Source organism: Dipodomys merriami, unplaced genomic scaffold (assembly GCF_024711535.1).
Source record: "Dipodomys merriami isolate MVZ:Mamm:240054 unplaced genomic scaffold, mDipMer1.0.p SCAF_336, whole genome shotgun sequence".
Lineage (NCBI taxonomy): Eukaryota > Metazoa > Chordata > Mammalia > Rodentia > Heteromyidae > Dipodomys > Dipodomys merriami.
Window position 1 is genome coordinate 280,155 of NW_027204893.1, and position 19,343 is coordinate 299,497.

A 19,343-nucleotide genomic window follows, 5' to 3' on the forward strand; every position below is an offset into this window, starting at 1 on the left:
TTACAGTGGATTTCCAGAGGGAGTTGCTCCCAGGACAAGACTGGAATGGACAGGTTTTGGGTAAGTGGAGGAGGGGCTACCTGAAGAGATGTTAGGTGTGATTTCAGATGAAGCAAGATCCTGCTTGGGAAGGATGAAAGGGCTGCAGAAATGGAAACCTGATTTGCTTTGTTTCCATTTCCCTTCATAAACGCACTTAAAGTTTTGATGCAGAAGAGACTGAGTAATTTGAGACCCAGTAGCAAATTGATATAATTTACCACTGCGAGGGAGTAGCAAACAGAGAAGATTACTGTTGATAATTTTGCAGAGCATAATGGAGTCAATTTATAATTTAGCATTGATATTGGAAGCTCTTTTCCATAGGCTGAATTATGATGTGGCAGAGTCAGAGCCATTTAGCCGGGTGATTTTGCTGTTTGTGTCACCCTTCTGAATTGGAGAATGGAGAAGGAACGTGGGGGCTAAATGGGGAATCTAATCTTTCCAGAGCTATTTGCTAAAGAAACTGGAATTTTAATTAAAACTGCAAGCCAAGAGGTAAATCACTTTAAAAGTTGGTGAAGTTTTTCTCTTTTTCTTGTCTAACATAATTACTACTAATAAGATTCTTTATGGGTGGGAAAATAGACACCAGAGTAAGTATCTGAGGGAGATGGCTGTAGCCCACTCAAGCTATGAAAGGCCTCCCTTCTTGACTGCATGGGTTTCTCCCCACAGTTAAATCGTTTGGTAGCAACGTTGATCTCATTAACAGGCTTGCAAGCAGAAGTGGAAGCAAGGTGGATGGCAGGCAGACAGCAATTCCTAGGAGCCAATGATAATGGATGGACTTAATAAAAACCTCCCAACATGCTTTGGTGATAAACTCAGAGTCACAAATGGCACATTTGCTCAGAGTATCACACTGTATCTGCAGTGAGGAAGGGGTGAACAGGAAAAGGAAACTTCATACATCACAAGAATCGCTACTTTCCAGCAAAAGGTTGTTAATTACTTCTTCTCTTGCTATATTTATTGGCTCTATTAGAGGATGAGTAATTATTGTGTTCTCAGGAAACCCACTGGAGCCAGACGGTGCTTTTATTAAATTGGAAGGCTCCTCAGAGCACTTGTTAGGCCTGTGGGAATCTCTCCTTCAGAGTCCTAACAACCAGAAACCTGGCACAGGTGAGAGAAGGAATGCCAGCCCATGGGCCTGTGAGAAGGGGCCTCTGTGAAGCATGCCACTCAGTAGAGCAGTATCTACCCATAGAGCCCAGAAGCTCTTACCCTTCTAAACCTTCCCTACCTAGCCTCCCACGAAACCCTTTCTCTAGGCCCATTGGCCACACCCGTCCTCTCCCTTCTGCCAGTCTCAGTCAACATCTCCATGATCTTCTGTCCCCAGTCTCTACCTCCTACCTCCCATTAACTTCCACCACCCACCCTTCCTTCCTTCCTTCCCTCCTTTCTTTCCTTCCCTCCTTTCTTTCCTTCCTTTCTTTCTTTCTGTCTTCTCTCTCTTCTCTTCTTTTCTTTGTGCTGTAGTACTAAGGCTTGAACTTAGGGCCTCAAGATCAACTCAACTTTTTCAAAACTCAAGGCTGGTGCTCTACCATTTAAGCCACACCTCCACTTCCAGATTTTTGGTCATTAATTTGGATTTGTCTGCCTGGGCTGGTTTTGAACTACAAATCTTCAGATCTCATTCTCCTGACCACCCTCCTTTTTTTTTTGAAATGTCTGTCATATCGCTGCTGGAGTGCTTCCTGTAGCTTTGCTCCACCTGCAGAATTGAGTTCAAACTCCTCAGCCTGTCATGATTGGTGAGGGCCATGAGGAGCCCTCCAGTGCTGTCTCCCCAGTGCCCCAGGCTTTCCCACACTTCCTGCTCTTTCACAGTGTTCCTCTTCCTGATGGAAGTCCCCTGCACACCCAGCTCAAGGGACCTCCATTGATCAAGTTTTCTTCACCTTGCTCTTGCCCTTTGTCTTGAAGCTGTGTCCCCACATCTGCTCTACCCCCAGCCAGGCTCCTGAATCCCTGGAGGAAAGAGCCATGTTTGTTTCACTGTGGGTTTTCCCCAGCCTCTCCTTTCTTTGTCATCAGGCATGGCTGGGGACTCTTCCTCTCTGCCTTTCTTACCAAGGGACTTCATTAGTGGAGAGCAAGCGGGAAGGCTTGCTTTCCATCGTTTCTAATTGAACTGACAGTGCCTACTAAGTGGTGCCTGGCTGGAGTATAGAACCTTTCGCCTGCCTGGTGGTTTTCCATCCCCATGACATGGCCTGTCAGGGAGGCTTGGCTGCTCATCTTTCTCAGATGATGAAAGCGAGGCCTTTCCCAGTTGGCAGGGCTGAGATCTGAATCCAGGTCCTTGAACTTGGGGCAATGCATACCTGCAAGTGTGGGCTCCTCAGAGGTAGTTGCCTCCTCATTAAGACATACGTGGCTTCCATGCCCAGAATGCTCTGGGTGCATCTTTAGTCTTAGGCTAGTCTTGAAAACAAAGATACTTCCACTCCAAACCCCCAGTTCTTCAGGTATTGGACGTGGGAAAGATTTCTTTGTTGTTGCTGTTATTGTTTAACTGGGATTTGAATTCAGGGCCTAGCCTCTGTCCCTTAAAATTTTTCAAGGGTAGTGTCTACTTGAGCCACACATTCACTTCAGGCTTTTGTTGTTGTTGACTAATCAAAGCTAACAGTCTTACTGACTTTCCAAAGCTGACTTTGAACCATGACCCTCAGGTCTCAACCTCCTGAGTAGCTAGGATTATAGGCATGAGCCACAGGCACCTTGCTGGGAAAGGGCTTCGTTTTGGTTTTGTATCTGAGCAGTTGATTTGTATGAAGTGAAGAGTGATGAGAAAAGGATGGAAAAGAAGGAAATCAGCCTTGTTTGACACCCTAAGCAGCTGAGTCTGTGTATGCTGTGGTGCTGAGTGGTTCAAGCGCATTGTTTATCCTCACAGTGAATCAGGCTTAGAGTTGCTCCCTACTTCCCACCAACACATTATGATCAGTGTCTTCAAACTGGTCTCTCCATGTGGGTGAGGTTTTCCTCCAGCAGCACCAATTCCCATAGGCAGGAATCCACTTGTGATACTTCCCTTCCCCTCCCCCCAACCTTGTGGCTGTCTCTTCTCCGCCGCATGGGAGAGCCAAGGTGTGAGCCCCAGAGAAGCAAGGTGAGCCAGCCTCCCTTCTTCAGGCTGGAAAGGGCCTCCTCCATCTATCAGTCAGATCTTTGGCAGTCAGAGCTGTGTTCAGGATCTGGTAGTGCTATAGTTTAGATTGAGAACGGTGTGCAAAGTTCTGTGGTATATATATATAGACTTGGACCTAGCCCATGGTACTGTTGGGAAGTGGTGGAAGACCTAGGGCCTAGGGAGAGAGTTGAGTTCATTAGGGAAGTGCCCTCCATAGGGTTATTGGAACTCTGGTCCCTCCTCATCCTCTCTTGGCTTCCTTGCCATGAAATAAACAACTCTGCCATGCCATGTCACCTCACCGCAGCCCAAAAGCAACATGGCCAACAAACCATGGGTTGAAATCTCCCAAACTGTGAGCCAAAAAATGATTTTCTCTTTATAAGTTAATACTTTTAGTTATTTATTAAATGGAAAACTGACTGATAGATTTCCACCAGTGTTTACTTAGTCTTCCTTCCTCACTTGAAACACAGTGTTAAATCTATAATCCATCCTCCAAGGGGAGCTGCTTAGTCTTTCCTTGTCTTTATTGTCCACCTCTGGGCATTTGCATGCTATAGTCTTCTCTGATGATTTTTATTCTTAGTGTTTTTCTCTCCTTTGGTCTTGATGTCTGTATTAGTGAGAAGTTTTCTAACAGTGACAAAATACATGTGAAAACAGCTGAAGGGAGCAAACATGTGGCTCATGGTTTCCGAGGTATCAGTCTATGGTGCACCAGCCTCATTGCTTCTAGTGTAGCAGCCATCATGGTGAGAGGACACGGCAGCCAGGAGAGCTGGGGACAGAATACCCTTCCAGGAAATACCTTCCTTCCACTAGACCCTGCTCCCAGCATCTACCATCAAGTTAGAAATCCATCAATGAACATTTCGTTGGGGACCAGGCCTTTGACGCACGAGCCTTTGGGGCACATTTATATAAATAACAGGGTTTCTGTTATCAGTGGCCATAGCCACTCTCTAGAAGGGCCCTGCAGGGACAGATGTGTGAATTGGATGTGGTTCAATGAAGAGGTAAAAAATGTGTGCTACAAAAGAAACTTGTTATAGGTTTTAGAGAGATTAGAGGTGCCATGGGGGGCAAAAGGATGTCTAGAGGCCACTCTACACTGTGGGTGGGGAGAGGGAGAAGAGGAGGGAGATCGGACACTCTCTGGGACTGTGCCCTTCACGTGATCTATGGCCACTATCCTGTAGGCTTTCCCTTAGGGGTTGTAGAATGGCTACTTAAACCAGATAAGAAGGGGGAATTTCTGTATGCAGTGCAGGGGAATTTCTGTATGCAGTGCTGGTGTTGGATGTTAGTTATATGACCAGCAGCTGATGGAATGTGTTGCTTGAGTCAGTAGAATAAGCAACAAGCCAGTGGTATCATGAATAACCAACCCCATGGGGAGTTTTAGATAGGCCAAAGGAAACTGGGTATTGACTGGGTTCTAACTAATCTATGACAGGCATAAAAATAATGCAAAGGCAGAAATTATGTTAGATAAATTTATAACATCTTCCTTGAAATGTCACAACTGCCTGCTGTATCTGTTCACTTATTTTCATAGGTGAATTCATCTATCCATCGGTCAATCCATGTAGCCTAGTAGAATTGAAAGAGCGCACACTTTGGAGAAAGACCAACATGACTTCAAATTCTGGGTTTGCCACTAATTAGCAATGGGGTTGTATTTCTTTTTTGTAAAATGGAGGCATATGTTTGAATATCTGACACACAATTAAGTGCATCATAAAGAGTAATCATTACATACATTATAGAAATATATGTTTTAGGGCCTGGGAAGGTGACTCAGTGGTAGAGTGCTTGCCTTGCATGCATGAGGCCCTGGGTTCGATTCCTCAACACCATATAAGCAGAAAATGCCAGAAGTGGTACTATGGGTCAGGTGGTAGAGTGCTAGCCTTGAGCTGAAGAGCCGAGTGACAGTGCCCACGCCCAGAGTTCAGGCCCTACAACTGACAAAAAAAAAAAGAAAGAAAGAAAGAAGAAAGATATGTTTTAAATCCCTTCATCCTCAAAGTGCTTTGTTTCTCTGTGATCTTGTTTATAAACCTGAAATGGTACATTTGTCATTCATTGCTGTATAACAAATGGGCCCAAACACTTGGCACTTTATTTTATTTTATTTTTTTTGTCGGTCGTGGGGCTTGAACTCTGGGCCTGGGCGTTGTCCCTCAGCTCTTCAGCTCAAGGCGAGCGCTCTACCACTTGAGCTACAGCGCCACTTCCAACACTTGGCACTTTAAAATAGCATTTATGACCACACATAGGAATGAACCACTGCTCATCCTGTAATCTCAGCTACTTAGAAGTGGAGATTGTGGTTTAAGGTTAGCCCAGAACAGTGCCCCCCCCAAAAAAAATCAGTGAGACTCCCAAATCTCAAGGAAAAAGTTGGGTGAGGTAACAAATACTGTCATCTCAGCTACTTGGGAAGTGTAAAAATAGTATTGTGAGACTCTATCCCCAAACTATCTAAAGAAACAAATGATGGCTCACTTGGTAAATTATCTGTCTAGCAAGCATGAGGCCCTGAGTTCAAACCCCTAGTACTACCAAAAAACCAAACAAGTTTATTATCAAATATGATTTCTGAGAGTAAAGATTCTCTCATGAGGCAGCCAAGCTGTTGGCCAGGGCTGCTGTGGCCAGAGCAGAGATTCTGAGAGCTTGATGGGGGCTGAAGGATCCACTGCCACACTCATTCTTATGGCTGTTGACCTGAGGCTTCCATTGCTGACCTAGGTGCCTCTTCCTAGGTATTCCCAAGGTGGATTATGGAGAGAAAAAGGGAGAAGGGAGTGAGAAGAAAGGAAGAGAGGTGATTTTGAGATCGGGAGACAGAGACAGGGCAAGATTGACCAAGAGAAGGGAGACCGGGTGAGATGATAAATTGGGGAGAGAGGTTGAGAGAGGAGAGAAGAGAGAGGAAGGAAATGGAGAGAGAGAGAGAGAGAGAGAGAGAGAGAGAGAGAGAGAGAGAGAGAGAGAGAGAGAGAGAGGAGAGGGAGAGGGAGAGGGAGAGGGAGAGGGAGAGGGAGAGGGAGAGGGAGAGGGAGAGGGAGAGGGAGAGGGACAGAGAGAGGAGAGGAGAGAGAAAGGTAAGAGGGAGACTGAGAGAGGGAGAGAAATTAAACCTATGCCAGCATGGCAGAGGACACACAAGTGCAGGCACCAGAGAGGCAGGATCATTGGAGGCTTAGACGCCTCCACAGATGTGTAGGTGAAGAAGGAGGTGGGAGGAAAAATAAAATGTCTCCAGTTCATTGTGTTTGGAGGAGAAAGCAGTTGCGTGAACATAAAGGCTGACAAAGTAGAGGCTGAACTTGAGATTCAACAGAGCATCAATAGACAGGAATCGATGATAAACTTCTGCTCCAGGGCATTCTGGGAGGGTCTTGCATACAGGTGCATCACAGTCGCCTTCTCGGAGAGCTTTCCTAATGTTGCTTCACGTTTGGCTGGCATGTGTTGTTAACTGGAGCTTGTTCATTGAGCTGATTTCTTTGGACACCAAACGTAATAACCTGTCCTACACAAGAACAATGTAAACTGATCATAAAACACTTCCTGTGCATTGCCTGAGTCCACTCAGCAGCCCCAGCTGGACAGTTTTTGTTGTGATTTCTTTACTCAGTTAAAGATGAGCAGGGGAAGCACAGTGGGGCAGAGGCATCATTTCAAGGTCTCAGGGTGGGATGCAGTGGGTTGGAGCTTGATCCAGGATCTCCTGGGCTCAACCACGATGTGCTGGATGCTTCTACTTCCTCCTGTTCCTCTTGGATACTTTGGGCCATGCATCGTAAAGCACCAGTTTGGATCCTTTTCCCTGTCAATGCGTCGTTACACATATACTTGTCCATATCAAAGCATATAACTCTACTTTTATCCCATGACTTGAAAGATTTCTTGTTCATGAAGAAATTTTCTGAAGGAAATCATTCACAAAGTACAGAAATGTGAACTGGGCTTTCATCAGCGTTCACTGTGAAATTTCTTTTTGCCACATCCCCAGGGGGTGGGGTTTGAACTGGCTCTCTGGGCCATTCCAAGAGAGACCCTGTATCAGTTCCCGAGGGGCAGACAGGCTCAAAGGATCTTTAATGGCTCCAGTTCTTGCTTGAGCCTATTTTGCAAGTGTGCTTTCAATCTTTCTGGGAAACAGAAGAAAAGATTTCTGGACTGCCCAGCTGTGTACCCTGAGGAAGGAACTTCCTTTGTGTCAAAGATGGCAGAGTGTCCATGAGGGTGTTAGTTGCATTATTTCATGGGTAACCAATGGATACAGTTCAGAAAGTAGTACGTAGAGGTGTGTTAGAGTGACGTTACTAGAATGAAGTGCCTGAGGCAATTCATTTATAAAGAGAAAAGGTTATGGTCTTGGAGGGCCCAGTCTGAGCCTGCATATCTCCATTGCTTTGGGCCTCTGGTGGGAACGCCAGATGGTGATAGTAGGCCACTGTTCTCGTGTCTGTGTTGGGAGCCAGGACACAGGGATCCCAAGTCCCTCTTCTCAGAGGTTCTACCTCACCTCTTGTCTATTCCCGCCACCACCACCCCCCCCCCCCCGCCCACCACACATACACCTCACCTGGCGGCCTTGGAATCAGGAGGACCTGGATTGGACCTCTATCCTGACTAACTCTGGGGCCTTGGGGGAGTTCTTTACTTTTTGGAAGCTTTGGTGTGAATACAGGGTTTCCCTTTTCTTATAAGACAGCGGTGAGAGTTAAATGAGATCATATACACAAAGCATCCAACAAACACATAACTACAAACCCCAGTGACAATGCTGAGCAGATTTTTACATGTAGGTTTTTGAGCTTGACTGAACTAATTTGTGTGTGGATGTGATTTTCCTATCATCTACAAGAAGATAACTTTATTCATTTCTAATGTGACTGTCTTTGACTTTTTTCCCTCTTGCCAGTTGCTGACTAGAACTGTGAGGACTATGTTGGGTTGAATATTATGCTGAGTGGTGAAAGTGACCGTCTCGGTCTTATTCTTCTTCATGATCTTGCAGGAAAAACTTTCATTTACCCTTGAATATGTATAATATTAGCTGTGTATGAAAACAGTTTTGTTTTTGCCAGTCCTGTAGTTTGAACTCAGAGCCTGGGCACTATCCCTGAGCCTCTCTGTGCCCAAGGCTAGCACTTTACCACTTGAGCCATAGTGCCACTTCTGGCTTTTTCTCTTTATGTAGTATTGAGAAATTGAACCCAGGGCTGCATGCATGCTTAGCAAGTACTCAACCACTAAGCCACATTCCCAGCCTGAAAACAGGTTTTAAAAAGAATTTTAGGCTGGGTGCTGGTAACTCATGTCTGTAATCCTAACTACTCAAGGAGGCTGAGATCTTAGGATTGTGTTTTGAAGCAAGGCTGGTCAGAAAGGTCTATGAGACTTATCTCCAATTAACCAGCAAAAAAAGCCAGAAGTAGAGGTGTGGCTTAAGTGGTAGAGCATCAGTCTTGGGCAAAAAAAGCTAAGGGACAGCACCCAGGCCCTCTGTTCAAGCCCTAGTACTCTTACAAAAAAAAAAAAAAGCCTTAAGAAGTTGTGTGCCTTTTCATTCCCAAGCCCCCAGCACAGTGTCTGATACATAATCATGATTTAATGGATAAAATGTGTGAAAAATGGTGGTTTCTCAAAACTGAATGAGCTGAAGGTACTTCTTCATTTTAATTTTTGGTCTTGGTGTTTGAACTCAGGGCTGGTGCTTGCTCTACTACTTGATTATACTCCAGCCCCTGCCAAAGGAGCTTCTGGGCAGAGGATTCACTTGGTATTGTTTTATTTTATTCTATTTGTCGGTCATGGGGCTTGAACTCTGGGCCTGGATGCTGGCCCTCAGCTCTTCAGCTCAAGGCAAGCACTCTACTACTTAAGCCATAGCGCTACTTACGGCTTTTTCTGCTTACATGGTGCTGAGGAATCGAACCAAGGCCCTCATGCATGCAAGGCAAGCACTCTACCACTCAGCTATCTTTCCAGCCCCACTTGGTATTATAAGGGTAGTAAGGACTAGAGGTTGGTGACAAGCCTCTATAAAGTGTTGTCAGGTGACCTACTGGCAAGGAGCAGGTTACAGAACCGCCACGGATCTCACTACACTTTGCTTGGAGACCTTTTGATTTATTCTATTTTCTCTTCTCTCCCTCCCTCCCTCTCCTTTCTTTCTTCCTCTCCTTCCTTCCTTTCTCTCCTTCCTCTCCTTCCTTCCTTTCCTCTCTTTTTCTGTTGTCTGTGTTTTTGAACTCTGGGCACTGTCCCTGAGGTTTTATGTTCAAGCCACAGCTCTACTTCCAGCGTTTCCAATAGTTAATTGGAGATAAGAGTCTCCCACGTTTTTCTGCCCAGGCTGGCTTTGAACTATAATCCTCAAAGCTCAGCCATCCGTGCCTGTTTATTCTATTTTCTATTGTATTTATTTGGGTACTGAGGTTTGAACTCGTTCTTGCTAGGCAAGTGCTCTACTAATTGAGCTATCCTCCCAAGATCAAGCCTTGTGTTTTTTCCCTGGGGCCTGTATGAGACTGAAATCCCTCTATCCCTCTTTCCCAGCTGGGATTGTGTGTGGTGTGAGCTACCACTCTTGGCTTGTTTAAGATGAGGATTCACTAACTTTTTGCCCAGGCTGTCCTTCACCCATGAACCTCCTGCCCTCTTCCTCCTAAGTAACTTGAATTACAGGCATGAGCCACTGCACCCAGCTGAGTGCATTTTAGAGACACCTATCTGTCGGGTTATCTTTCTCTCGTCTATATTAGCACTTAACAGCTGGAAGAAAATAACATATGTTATATCTCTTTGTATTTATACTGCTGAATAAATAACTTATAGCCCACTGGGTGCACAGAAAACGAGTGAAATGCTATAAATTATAGATGAAATTGCAAGTGCTGCTGGAGTGTAGCATATGCCTTGCTTTGGCACAGATTTGAAATGGTGTAGCTGATTTAAAGGGCTTGAGTCTGTTCGCCTTCATTTTAATTTGGAAACTATTGGATAGCACCGAGTCACAACCGGAATCTCGTTAGTCATGCCATGTCCTCCTACCGGAACCTAACCCCTCAACTTAAGAGCAGATAAAAATTCAGATTAACTGTTGTCTTAGAGTGGAAACTGAACAATGTTATTTAATGTGTTGGCGTTTCTCTTCATTTGGACTCCTAACAAGCAAGTTCTAAATATGAGCTAGCATGTTCTCCCTTTCCCTTTTTAACAAGGTCAGCTGAGATGCAAATTTACACAACATGTTCTGTAAATGCAGAACGTGTTAATAACTTCGAAGAGGCACCAGGATGGAGTGGAAAGAACAAACCTTTCTGTCTCACTGAAGGATTTTTCTGACTGCAAATAATTGAAACCTTGCAGCTTGTGCCAAAGAGGATTTCAGCACACCCCAAAAAGATATTCTCAGGATGCAAGCCTATTTTATAGGACCCAAGGGCAGAAGCGGTAGCCAGCTCATGGGACTGCAAGCCCTGGGACCAGAGGCCTCTCCATCTGTCTCCAGGCAACATGGGCTCACCTCCCCCCCTTACTCTCTCTTTCTCTCTCTCTCTCTCTCTCTCTCTCTCTCTCTCTCTCTCTCTCTCTCTCTCTCTCTCTCTCTCTTGGCAGACTGGCTTCTCTTTGTACATAGCTGCTCCAGCTGCCCAGCTCTGGCTTTTTATATTTTTTATTGCTCCAGTTCAAGGGCCAGCTGAGGCTGCCTGGCATCTCAGATTTCCAAATTCCTGGAAGACAGAATCTAGTTATCTCATCTTGAGTCAGATGACCCCTCTTAACTTGTTCATGTATTAATGCAAAAAGTCTCTACTGTAGGGTTCCAGGAACTGTTTTAGGCACTGGGGGTATATCCTGCCCTTGTGTGAGGGAGAGGGGGGAGAGGTTCTGCTCATTCTTTCAGGGATGGGTAGAGAGTTTCAATTTGCAAAGAAAGGGAAAGAGGTAAGCGTTTATTTGGGTAGACTCGGATTCAAACCCTGATTCTTCCCCTTCCATAAACTTTGTGCTACCTAAGGCATGTCAAACTATTTTCTATAGCCTCATATTTTTAATTAGCTAAAAGGGAATATTCCATTAGAATCTAGCTACGAGAACTGAAATGAAATTGTGCTTGTAAAGCCAGTGGCATGTGTATGTGACAACCCTGTCTGAATCTGTTTCTTCATCTACAAATGGAAGACTGTATCATCTACCTAACATGCTCATTATGAGAACCAAATCATGTCGTGTGCCGGGTGTTAGGAATTGTACATAGTGGACACCCACTATGGTCACTATCCCTTTTGTAATTAATCACATTTTTTTTTTGTCCATTATGGGACTTGAACTCAGGGCCTGAGCACTGTCCCTGAGTTCTTTTGCTCAAGACCAGCGCTCTGCCACTTTGAGCCACAGCATCACTTCTACTTTTCTGGTGGTTAATTGAAGATAAAAGTCTCATGGACTTTCCTGCCCAGGTTGGCTTTGAATCCTGATCCTCAGATTTTAGCCTCCTCAATAGCTCAGATGATAAGCATGGGCTACCACTGCCTCGCTAATTAATCACATTGTTTTTCTGTTTTCTAGTTTCCATTTGGCCGACGCTTGCCTTGTGACATCTACTGGCATGGAGTTTCATTTCATGACAATGACATATTCTCTGGTCAAGTGAACAAGTTTCCAGGTATCTGCTGTTAATGTTGACATTTGAAAGTGTTTCTGGTGTTTCTACCATCTATAAAAAAAAAAAAAAAAAAAAACAACCCATGACAGTGTGTTGAGCTCAAACTTGAAGACTCTTAATTGGGAATTGCTGCCTGTGTGTTCTGCTGCATTGCTGTTGTCATGGGAGGAAAGTTAGCACAGAGATAATCAGGACTTAAGCCTCCCAGGACTTCAAGAGTGCAGACTAGCTTTTGCAGACATTGAGACAGGCTTTCTTGGTCTAATTCCACTGGTGGGAGAATATGATTTTTCACTTGTTAGGTTATAGATATAATATAGGGGGGGTCTAGTGATGAAACTATACATATGCTCCAAATGAACTGGAACATTCCTCCCATGGGAACTATGATTCTAGGAACGTATCCTATAAAGGAAGTATCAGTTCCCCCCTCTTTAATGATCATATTTGGAGATAACCATTTTCAAAACCAAATTCTCTAGTCTGCATTCTAAGTGCCCTGGGCTATAGGCAGCCCCAGCTAGTACATAACGACACAGGCACTCACCAGAAAATTGCCACTGCCAACACATCCGAACATCCCTCTCTCTACACCTCAGCCTTCACAAACAATTTTTTTTTAGTTCTATTTTTAAATCTGTCACCTCCTCCTGCTGTGGTCACTATTTTTCATTGCTTTTGTTCATGCCTATGTGAAGTCAGAGGTTCGGGGTAGTGGGACAGTTAGGGAGAAGGAAATACTTGGTTAAGTTTCTCCACCCACAGGGTCTTATATTTAGTTATTTTACTGCACAGAATATGGTATAATATATTTTTTTCTGTCCGTCGTGGGGCTTGAACTCTGGGCCTGAATACTGTCCCTCAGCTCTTCAGCTCAAAGCTAACATTCTACCACTTGAGCCACAGCACCACTTCCGGCTTTTTTTTTTTTTTCTGTTTATGTGGTGCTGAGGAATTGAACCCAGGGCCTCATGCATGCGAGGCAAGCACTCTTTCACTGAGCCACCTTCCCAGCCCTGGTATAATACATTTTTAAAGGGAACATCACCCTGAATCTCATCCCTCATCCGCCAAAATAACAATGTGCCTATCTTTTATATTTCCTCCCAACTTTAAATGTATTTATCCTTTTTATATGTCAGCATGTAGTTGGCTGAATAGAGATGGTTTTTCTTAGTATAATGTCATCTATATACAAAAGAGAGCATTAATTTCCTCACTTTTCTTTGGCATTCTATATTATATCTTTAAGAAGACCTCGCTCAGGAAACCCAGTACCTGTAGGTCATACACTGGCTAGTTTTACCATCTCTGCTCAGTGGTTTTCAACGTAAGCATGGAGATTTTCCAAGTTGCTGCCGTAGGCAACAGGTAGCTCATAATCATTTAGAAGATGCATGATCAAGAAACACAGCTTATCTTCCAGTCAGTATCAGCCATATCTCTTCAGTAGAGTATTTGTAACAATCTCAGGGTCTAGTCTCTGGACCTAGAGTGAAAAATCAGGTACAAGGAGACAGGATCCATGTCGGCCTTGGCTTAGGTGCAGCATAGGAGCCAGTAGCTCTCATAATTGCTCCACAGTCCACCTTTCAAGTTCCCTCCAAGAACACATCTCACCACACTCACGAAAGCCTGGAGCTATGGCTTCCAACCAGGTATTACCAATCAGGAGTCATTTGAACTATGTGCTTTGTGGTGGAATAACACAGTGAGCCGTATACCTTTATTGGTTTCCAAGGGAACAGAGATGGAAGTTACCCCAAGGTCAAAGTTGTTCTTAGACGAGGAGAAAGGGTTTTGTTAAGAGAATACCACTTTAATGCTATTTTCTCTGCCTTGCTGCTCTTGCTCAGAGAAAGGTTTCTTCCTGATGCCACTAAAAAGACTTCCTGAGATTTGGGAGGACGCGATTTAGATGAGAACAACTCTTTAATTGGAAACAAGAGTTCCTCAAACATGAGGCTTCTTCCACATTTTTTCCATCTGCTTCCAAAGAAATCACTTAAATGGTGGAGAGTGGTGAGAAGCAGCTATGGCTCTACTCTAGGAAAACAAAGGAGAAATATAGAAAGAAGTACTCCCAGAGGAATAGGTTTATGAACGATGATAAAGGAATCTTCATTCCAAAGAAACAAGTTGGCCCCTTCCCAAATTCCCCATGCCAGTGACTGGAACATGTAATTTTCCACTTTCCTAATAGGAATTGATCTGCTGTACAACAAGTAGGCCTTAGATCCTCTCAACGAACACACAGCACTGCACACCCTCTACCCTATGACAGATAGCAAGCCTCAGCCCCAGGGTAGTTCCAGAACCTTCTGTTCTTTGATATGAGTTATATCCAAGTTTTTCTTGTGTCTCTCATCCCATAAGTATGAAAATGCATTCTCCAGGAATGGTCTATAACTTAGCATAATAAGTTCTGGTGAATGTATCAGCAAAACAAAAAACTTTTGGGTATACATACACATGTAATATATTTTATTTGTGTCACCACATTAGGTTTTATTTGGGTAATTTCTTTGCTCAAAACACATTATTGTATCTTAACTGAGCTAAGACTTACTATAAAAATATCTTAGCTGTGTCTTTGCTTTAAGATAATCCCAAACGATCGATTCTCAGCTTCTAAAGAACAGTTAATTATTGAGTTCCGTGGTCTGAGATGTTTGGAAGTCCAGGGTAGATGAAGTAGAGCTTCAGTGAGGCATCTGTGGCTTTTGGCTAGCTGTCTGGGCTCTGGGGACACAGAAAGACCAGAAGAAAGGTGCGCAAGAGAATAAAGCACGATGTTAGTGTGACTCCAGAGGTAGCTTGGAGTACCTATGAGTCCTGAGTGAGCAAGGACACACAACCTGATCCAGCTTTGTGTGGGTGTCAGGCAGGGTAAGAGATCCTGAAGAAAATTGGCTTATGAGCTGAGCCTCCAGGAATGAGTGCCCGCCCCCTTCCCAAGTGCCAATCAGGGAACAAAGGCACGAAATTCTTTGTGCATGCTGCTCATGCAGTGAAGGACAAGTGACACAGGATGTCTCAAGTGGACCCGATGAATGGGGCAATGAAGTGACAAGCAGAGGCCTGACACATCACTGTCGTAGCCAGAAGGGCTTGAGAACCACTGAGACACTTACATGAGACAATAGCGCAGGTCAGCTTGTCTTTCAGAAAGATCATCCTGAGGGTCACATTGGCAGTGGCAGAAAGGCTGGGAGGAAATGGGTTTAGCTACGAGGTGGAACCCAGGCTGAAGATGAACTAATTAGTAACAGTGGGAACAAAGGAAGAGGAGGTGAATCCCAAAAAAATATTTGCTGTAGCATGTTTTATCAATGGTGATTACAGAGTACTCCAAATACATATAGCTCAGTCTGTTTTTGCTTTGATGGGGCTGTGTGGGAAAACCTGAGGACTGGTCTCCTGGTTGATTCCAATTCAGTAAGACCCTCAGGCCTTGCATCTCCAGGGTAGCAGACAGAACTCAGACCTCAGGAAGCATGCCCATGGTGTCAGAAGCTCAGCCTGAGTTAGTTTCTCCATCCAGTAAGGGAACAGCTGCTGCAGAAACATCTAGAGATAGACCTTACTGAGAAACTTAGGAAGTCAATCAGCCTCCATAGAGCCTGTTAGTAAGTAGCAAGACCCTGGACAGTGGGCTCACCTTACAGGCAGGAGGAGTCTACCTGTAGTGACCGCCTACTCGACCAGCGAGGAAAAACGACCACCACTCCAGGAGTCTTCTCAGATCACGCTTTATTGGAGAGCCTTTTAGTTGTAGGAGAGCTTGGGCGTGAGAGAGCGTGCACCCGTAATACAGCCGCTTATATAGGGAATTCGAACACAGGTCTTTTCTATTGTTGGTCGCCTGCCTTTTACCGTCACCAGGTGTCATGGGATTGGCTGGGGACACTACGCGCACAGCCCAGGCGTCCCGCTAAGCACCGTCTGGAGTGGTAATCCTCAAAACTGCAAGGGAGTGGGCGGAGTCTCGCCTCGGCTCCCTACAGTTCCCCCTTCTTTGTTTTATGGCAACAGGTAAGAGTAGAGGTTGGGCCTCTGTCTAAGACATTAATGAGAGGACCTTGCACTGGCCTTCGCCTGAGGGGCGCCTTCCCCAGTGATGACCAGGCCCGTCCGATGCCTTTTTTGCAGAGGTGGGATCTTGGGCATCAACCCACTTGCTACCCAGCATGCTCTTCTTGAGGAGATGGTACCCTCAAGTGCAGTGCACTTGCCTGGCACCCTGTCCCAAATTGCAAATTGCATACCTGTCCCGGTGCAATGGGATCCCCTGATCCCTCGGGGTGCTAAGGCTATGCAGAATGGTAAGGCTTAACTGCCTCTCAGGGCCGACAGCCAAATCTGGGGTGAGGATCCACTCTCCAAAGCGGCTAATGCTTGCAAGATAACAACCTTGTCCCTTCTGGTTTGGGCTCGAAGGCGACAGACCAACCATAGGCAGACCACGCATCCTCCCAAGCAGCAGGCTAAAAACATTCCGACTCCCACCCGCTCTTTGACAAAGGACACCGCAGAGGCAATCCAGTCAGTAAATTGTGACAGCCCACAGCATCATTGGTTTAGCTATCACAGGGATTGCTATTAGCACTGTTGCTAACAGCAAGAAGATCAGCTGCATCTTCAAGAGGGGGTTTTTCTGCAGTCTCCACCGGCCTGGTCAGTCTCGTTGGCACCCAGTGAGGTACTTCTTGACTCTGTGGAAAAACACAAACAGCTCCCCTGGATCTCGTTATTACCGGATCCGGTCCATACCATTTATTATTAATAACATCCTTCCACATAACCATGTCTTTAGTATCCATGGAGTCTCTTGTCATATGCCGATCTGCGGCAGACTAATCGTTGTCATTTAGAATTAAAAAATTAAGGGTAAAGAGCGCAAGAGAAAGTCTTTCCCTGGGGGACGCGGACTCAGCAACTCCCCCTTTTTGTTTTTGAAGCATTTCTTTTATGCTTCTATTAGCTCTTTCCACTATACCTTGTCCTTGAGGATTGTAGGGCAATCCGGTGGTGTGGGCAACCTGCATTTGTGCGCAAAAGGCGCGAAAACCATGGGAAGTATAAGCAGGGCCATTATCCGTCTTGAGTCTAAGGGGCTTTCCCCAAGCTGCCCAAGCTTCTAAGCAGTGTATTCTGACGTGAGACACCTTTTCTCCTGCCAGAGGTGTGGCATGAATGACACCGGAAAAGGTGTCCACAGACACATGTAAATATTTCAACTTACCAAATTCCGTCAGATGAGTAACATCCATTTGCCATAGGGCATTTGGTCTCAACCCCCTGGGGTTTACCCCCACATGGGGAGGATGAAGAAAGGTAACACAAGATTTACAGGCTTTAACAATATCTCTTGCCACATGCCTGGACAAATTATATCTTTTCCTAAGGGTATTAGCAGGTACATGATACAATCTATGAAAGTCTTTTGCCAATTCTACAGGATCAGCAGCGACCAGAGCCATAGCCCGAGTTGCCTGGTCCACCAAATCATTACACTTTGCCATCGGGCCCGGCAACATAGAGTGGGCACGAATATGTCCAATATAAAAAGGATGTTTTCTGTTTAAGATAAGGGATTGATGGGGCTGGGAAGGTGGCTCAGTGGTAGAGCGCTTGCCTTGCATGCTCAAGGCCCTGGGTTCGATTCCTCAGCACCACGTAAGCAAAAAGAAAAAGCCGGAAGTGGAGCTGTGGCTCAAGTGGTAGAGCGCTAGCCTTGAGCTGAAGAGCTCAGGGACAGCGCCCAGGCCCAGAGTTCAAGGCCCCACGACCGGACCCAAAAAAAAAAAAAAAAAAAAAAAAAAGATAAGGGATTGAATCTGTAACAAAACATTAGAAATTGTACTGGCCTGCTTAATTGAAGCAGCAACTTCAAGAGAAGCAACGGCATTTACAACATATAATGAATCAGAAAATAAGTTAAAAGGTTGATCAAATCTTTTAAAAACTTCAAGCACAATTAAACATTCAACAGCCTGTGGGACATTCGGCCGAAAATTAAAAACTACCGGCTGTTTGTGTCCTTGAACAAAAAAGGCACCTTGTCCAGATTTTGATCCATCCGTAAAGATGGTTAGAGTATCAGCCAAGGGCTCCTTTGAAGTGACAACAGGAAAATACACTAAATTTTTGTTAACTATGGCAAGCAGAGGATGCTTAGGATAATGATTATCAATTACATTTGGAAATGAGCAAACAAGAATTGCCCACATATCCATTGTGGCTGCTAAAATTTCAACTTGCTCGCCATCCAGGAGCGGACCTTACATTCCAGCCTTTTAATAATCATGAAATAGGGCGAGGATTCTCTCTGGCTACTTCCTGCTGACAAGGGGCGTCGACAATAGGGGTAAAAGGCTGGAATTTGGTCTCCTCCCAGAGAAGGCAGTGAACAGCAGCTGTCCCTTGGTTGCGTGAGTCCTTAGATGAAATCTGGAGAAGTCTCATGAGCATTGAGGGGCTGGAAAAAAAAAAAAAAAACTAGAGAGCAAATAAATGGCAAGAGGAAGGACTTGGGGCTGAAAATGTTGGTAGAAATGTCCCTAGTTACTTCTGACATCTGGCGACTAGGTAGAGAATTCAGGTGACAAAGGCAAGAATATAAATCACAGTTCAGTTAATAGGTAGACAGGTATAGACATTGGATGGGCAGGCTTCTTACTTCTACTGACCTCCCGGCTCAGGTTAATTTTGAAAGGGCAGGCACAAAGTAGCTGATGTGACATCATCTCCTCTTACTCCTTTCCACGTTCCCTTGTTCCCTAGACTGGCTGAGTCTAGGTGCTCGTTGCTGGGATGGCTTGTCCCAGTTGGTATTCAAGATTTGAACTCAAGGCCTGGGCACTGTCCCTGAGCGCTTCCGCTCAAGGCTAGCACTCTACCACACTGAGTTATAGTACCACTTGCAGAGTTTAGCTGGGAGATGGAGTCTTAGGGATTTTTTAGCCCGAGCTGGCTTTGAACTGAAATCTTTGCCACAAAAGCCCTTTATTATTTTCAATTAAAGCAACATGGAGATCAAGTAGAATAAGTAGAGCTTACCTGGTTCTTATCAAGAATTGACCAACAAATATTCTGAAATGACAAAACTCATTAGATGTGATGAAAATTTTAGCATAGATATGCCCAGTATTTTAGAACCATTTAGTCAGTAGTAGAATACACAACACAAAACAAAAAAGGCAAAACTTAAAACCTAAAATTTCAACTTGCTCACGGGTATATGGAATAATTAATTTATCTGGAATTTTTGCAAAATGCATTAAACAATACTTTATACCCAAAATTGCCTGCTTTTTTTTATTTTTATTTTTTTATTTTTTATTTTTATTTTTTTTATTTTTATTTTTATTTTTTTCAGATCAAAATTGCCTGTTTAGCCACTAATTCAGGAAAATATTGAACAGTTTTTGCTCCCACAGAATCATAGCA

At 44.6% G+C, this 19,343-nt stretch overlaps 1 protein-coding gene across 3 annotated transcripts in view; it reads left to right on the plus strand.

Annotated features, from left to right (window-relative positions):
• Positions 1 to 19,343, plus strand: part of LOC138803173 (tubulin polyglutamylase TTLL11-like) — a 236,386-nt gene that overhangs the window by 28,614 nt on the left and 188,429 nt on the right. For all 3 annotated transcript variants that reach the window (XM_069987004.1, XM_069987001.1, XM_069987003.1), the window contains one exon: positions 11,795 to 11,891. In XM_069987004.1, coding sequence (XP_069843105.1) covers positions 11,795 to 11,891 — 97 coding nt within the window. The remainder of the gene's footprint in view (positions 1 to 11,794; positions 11,892 to 19,343) is intronic.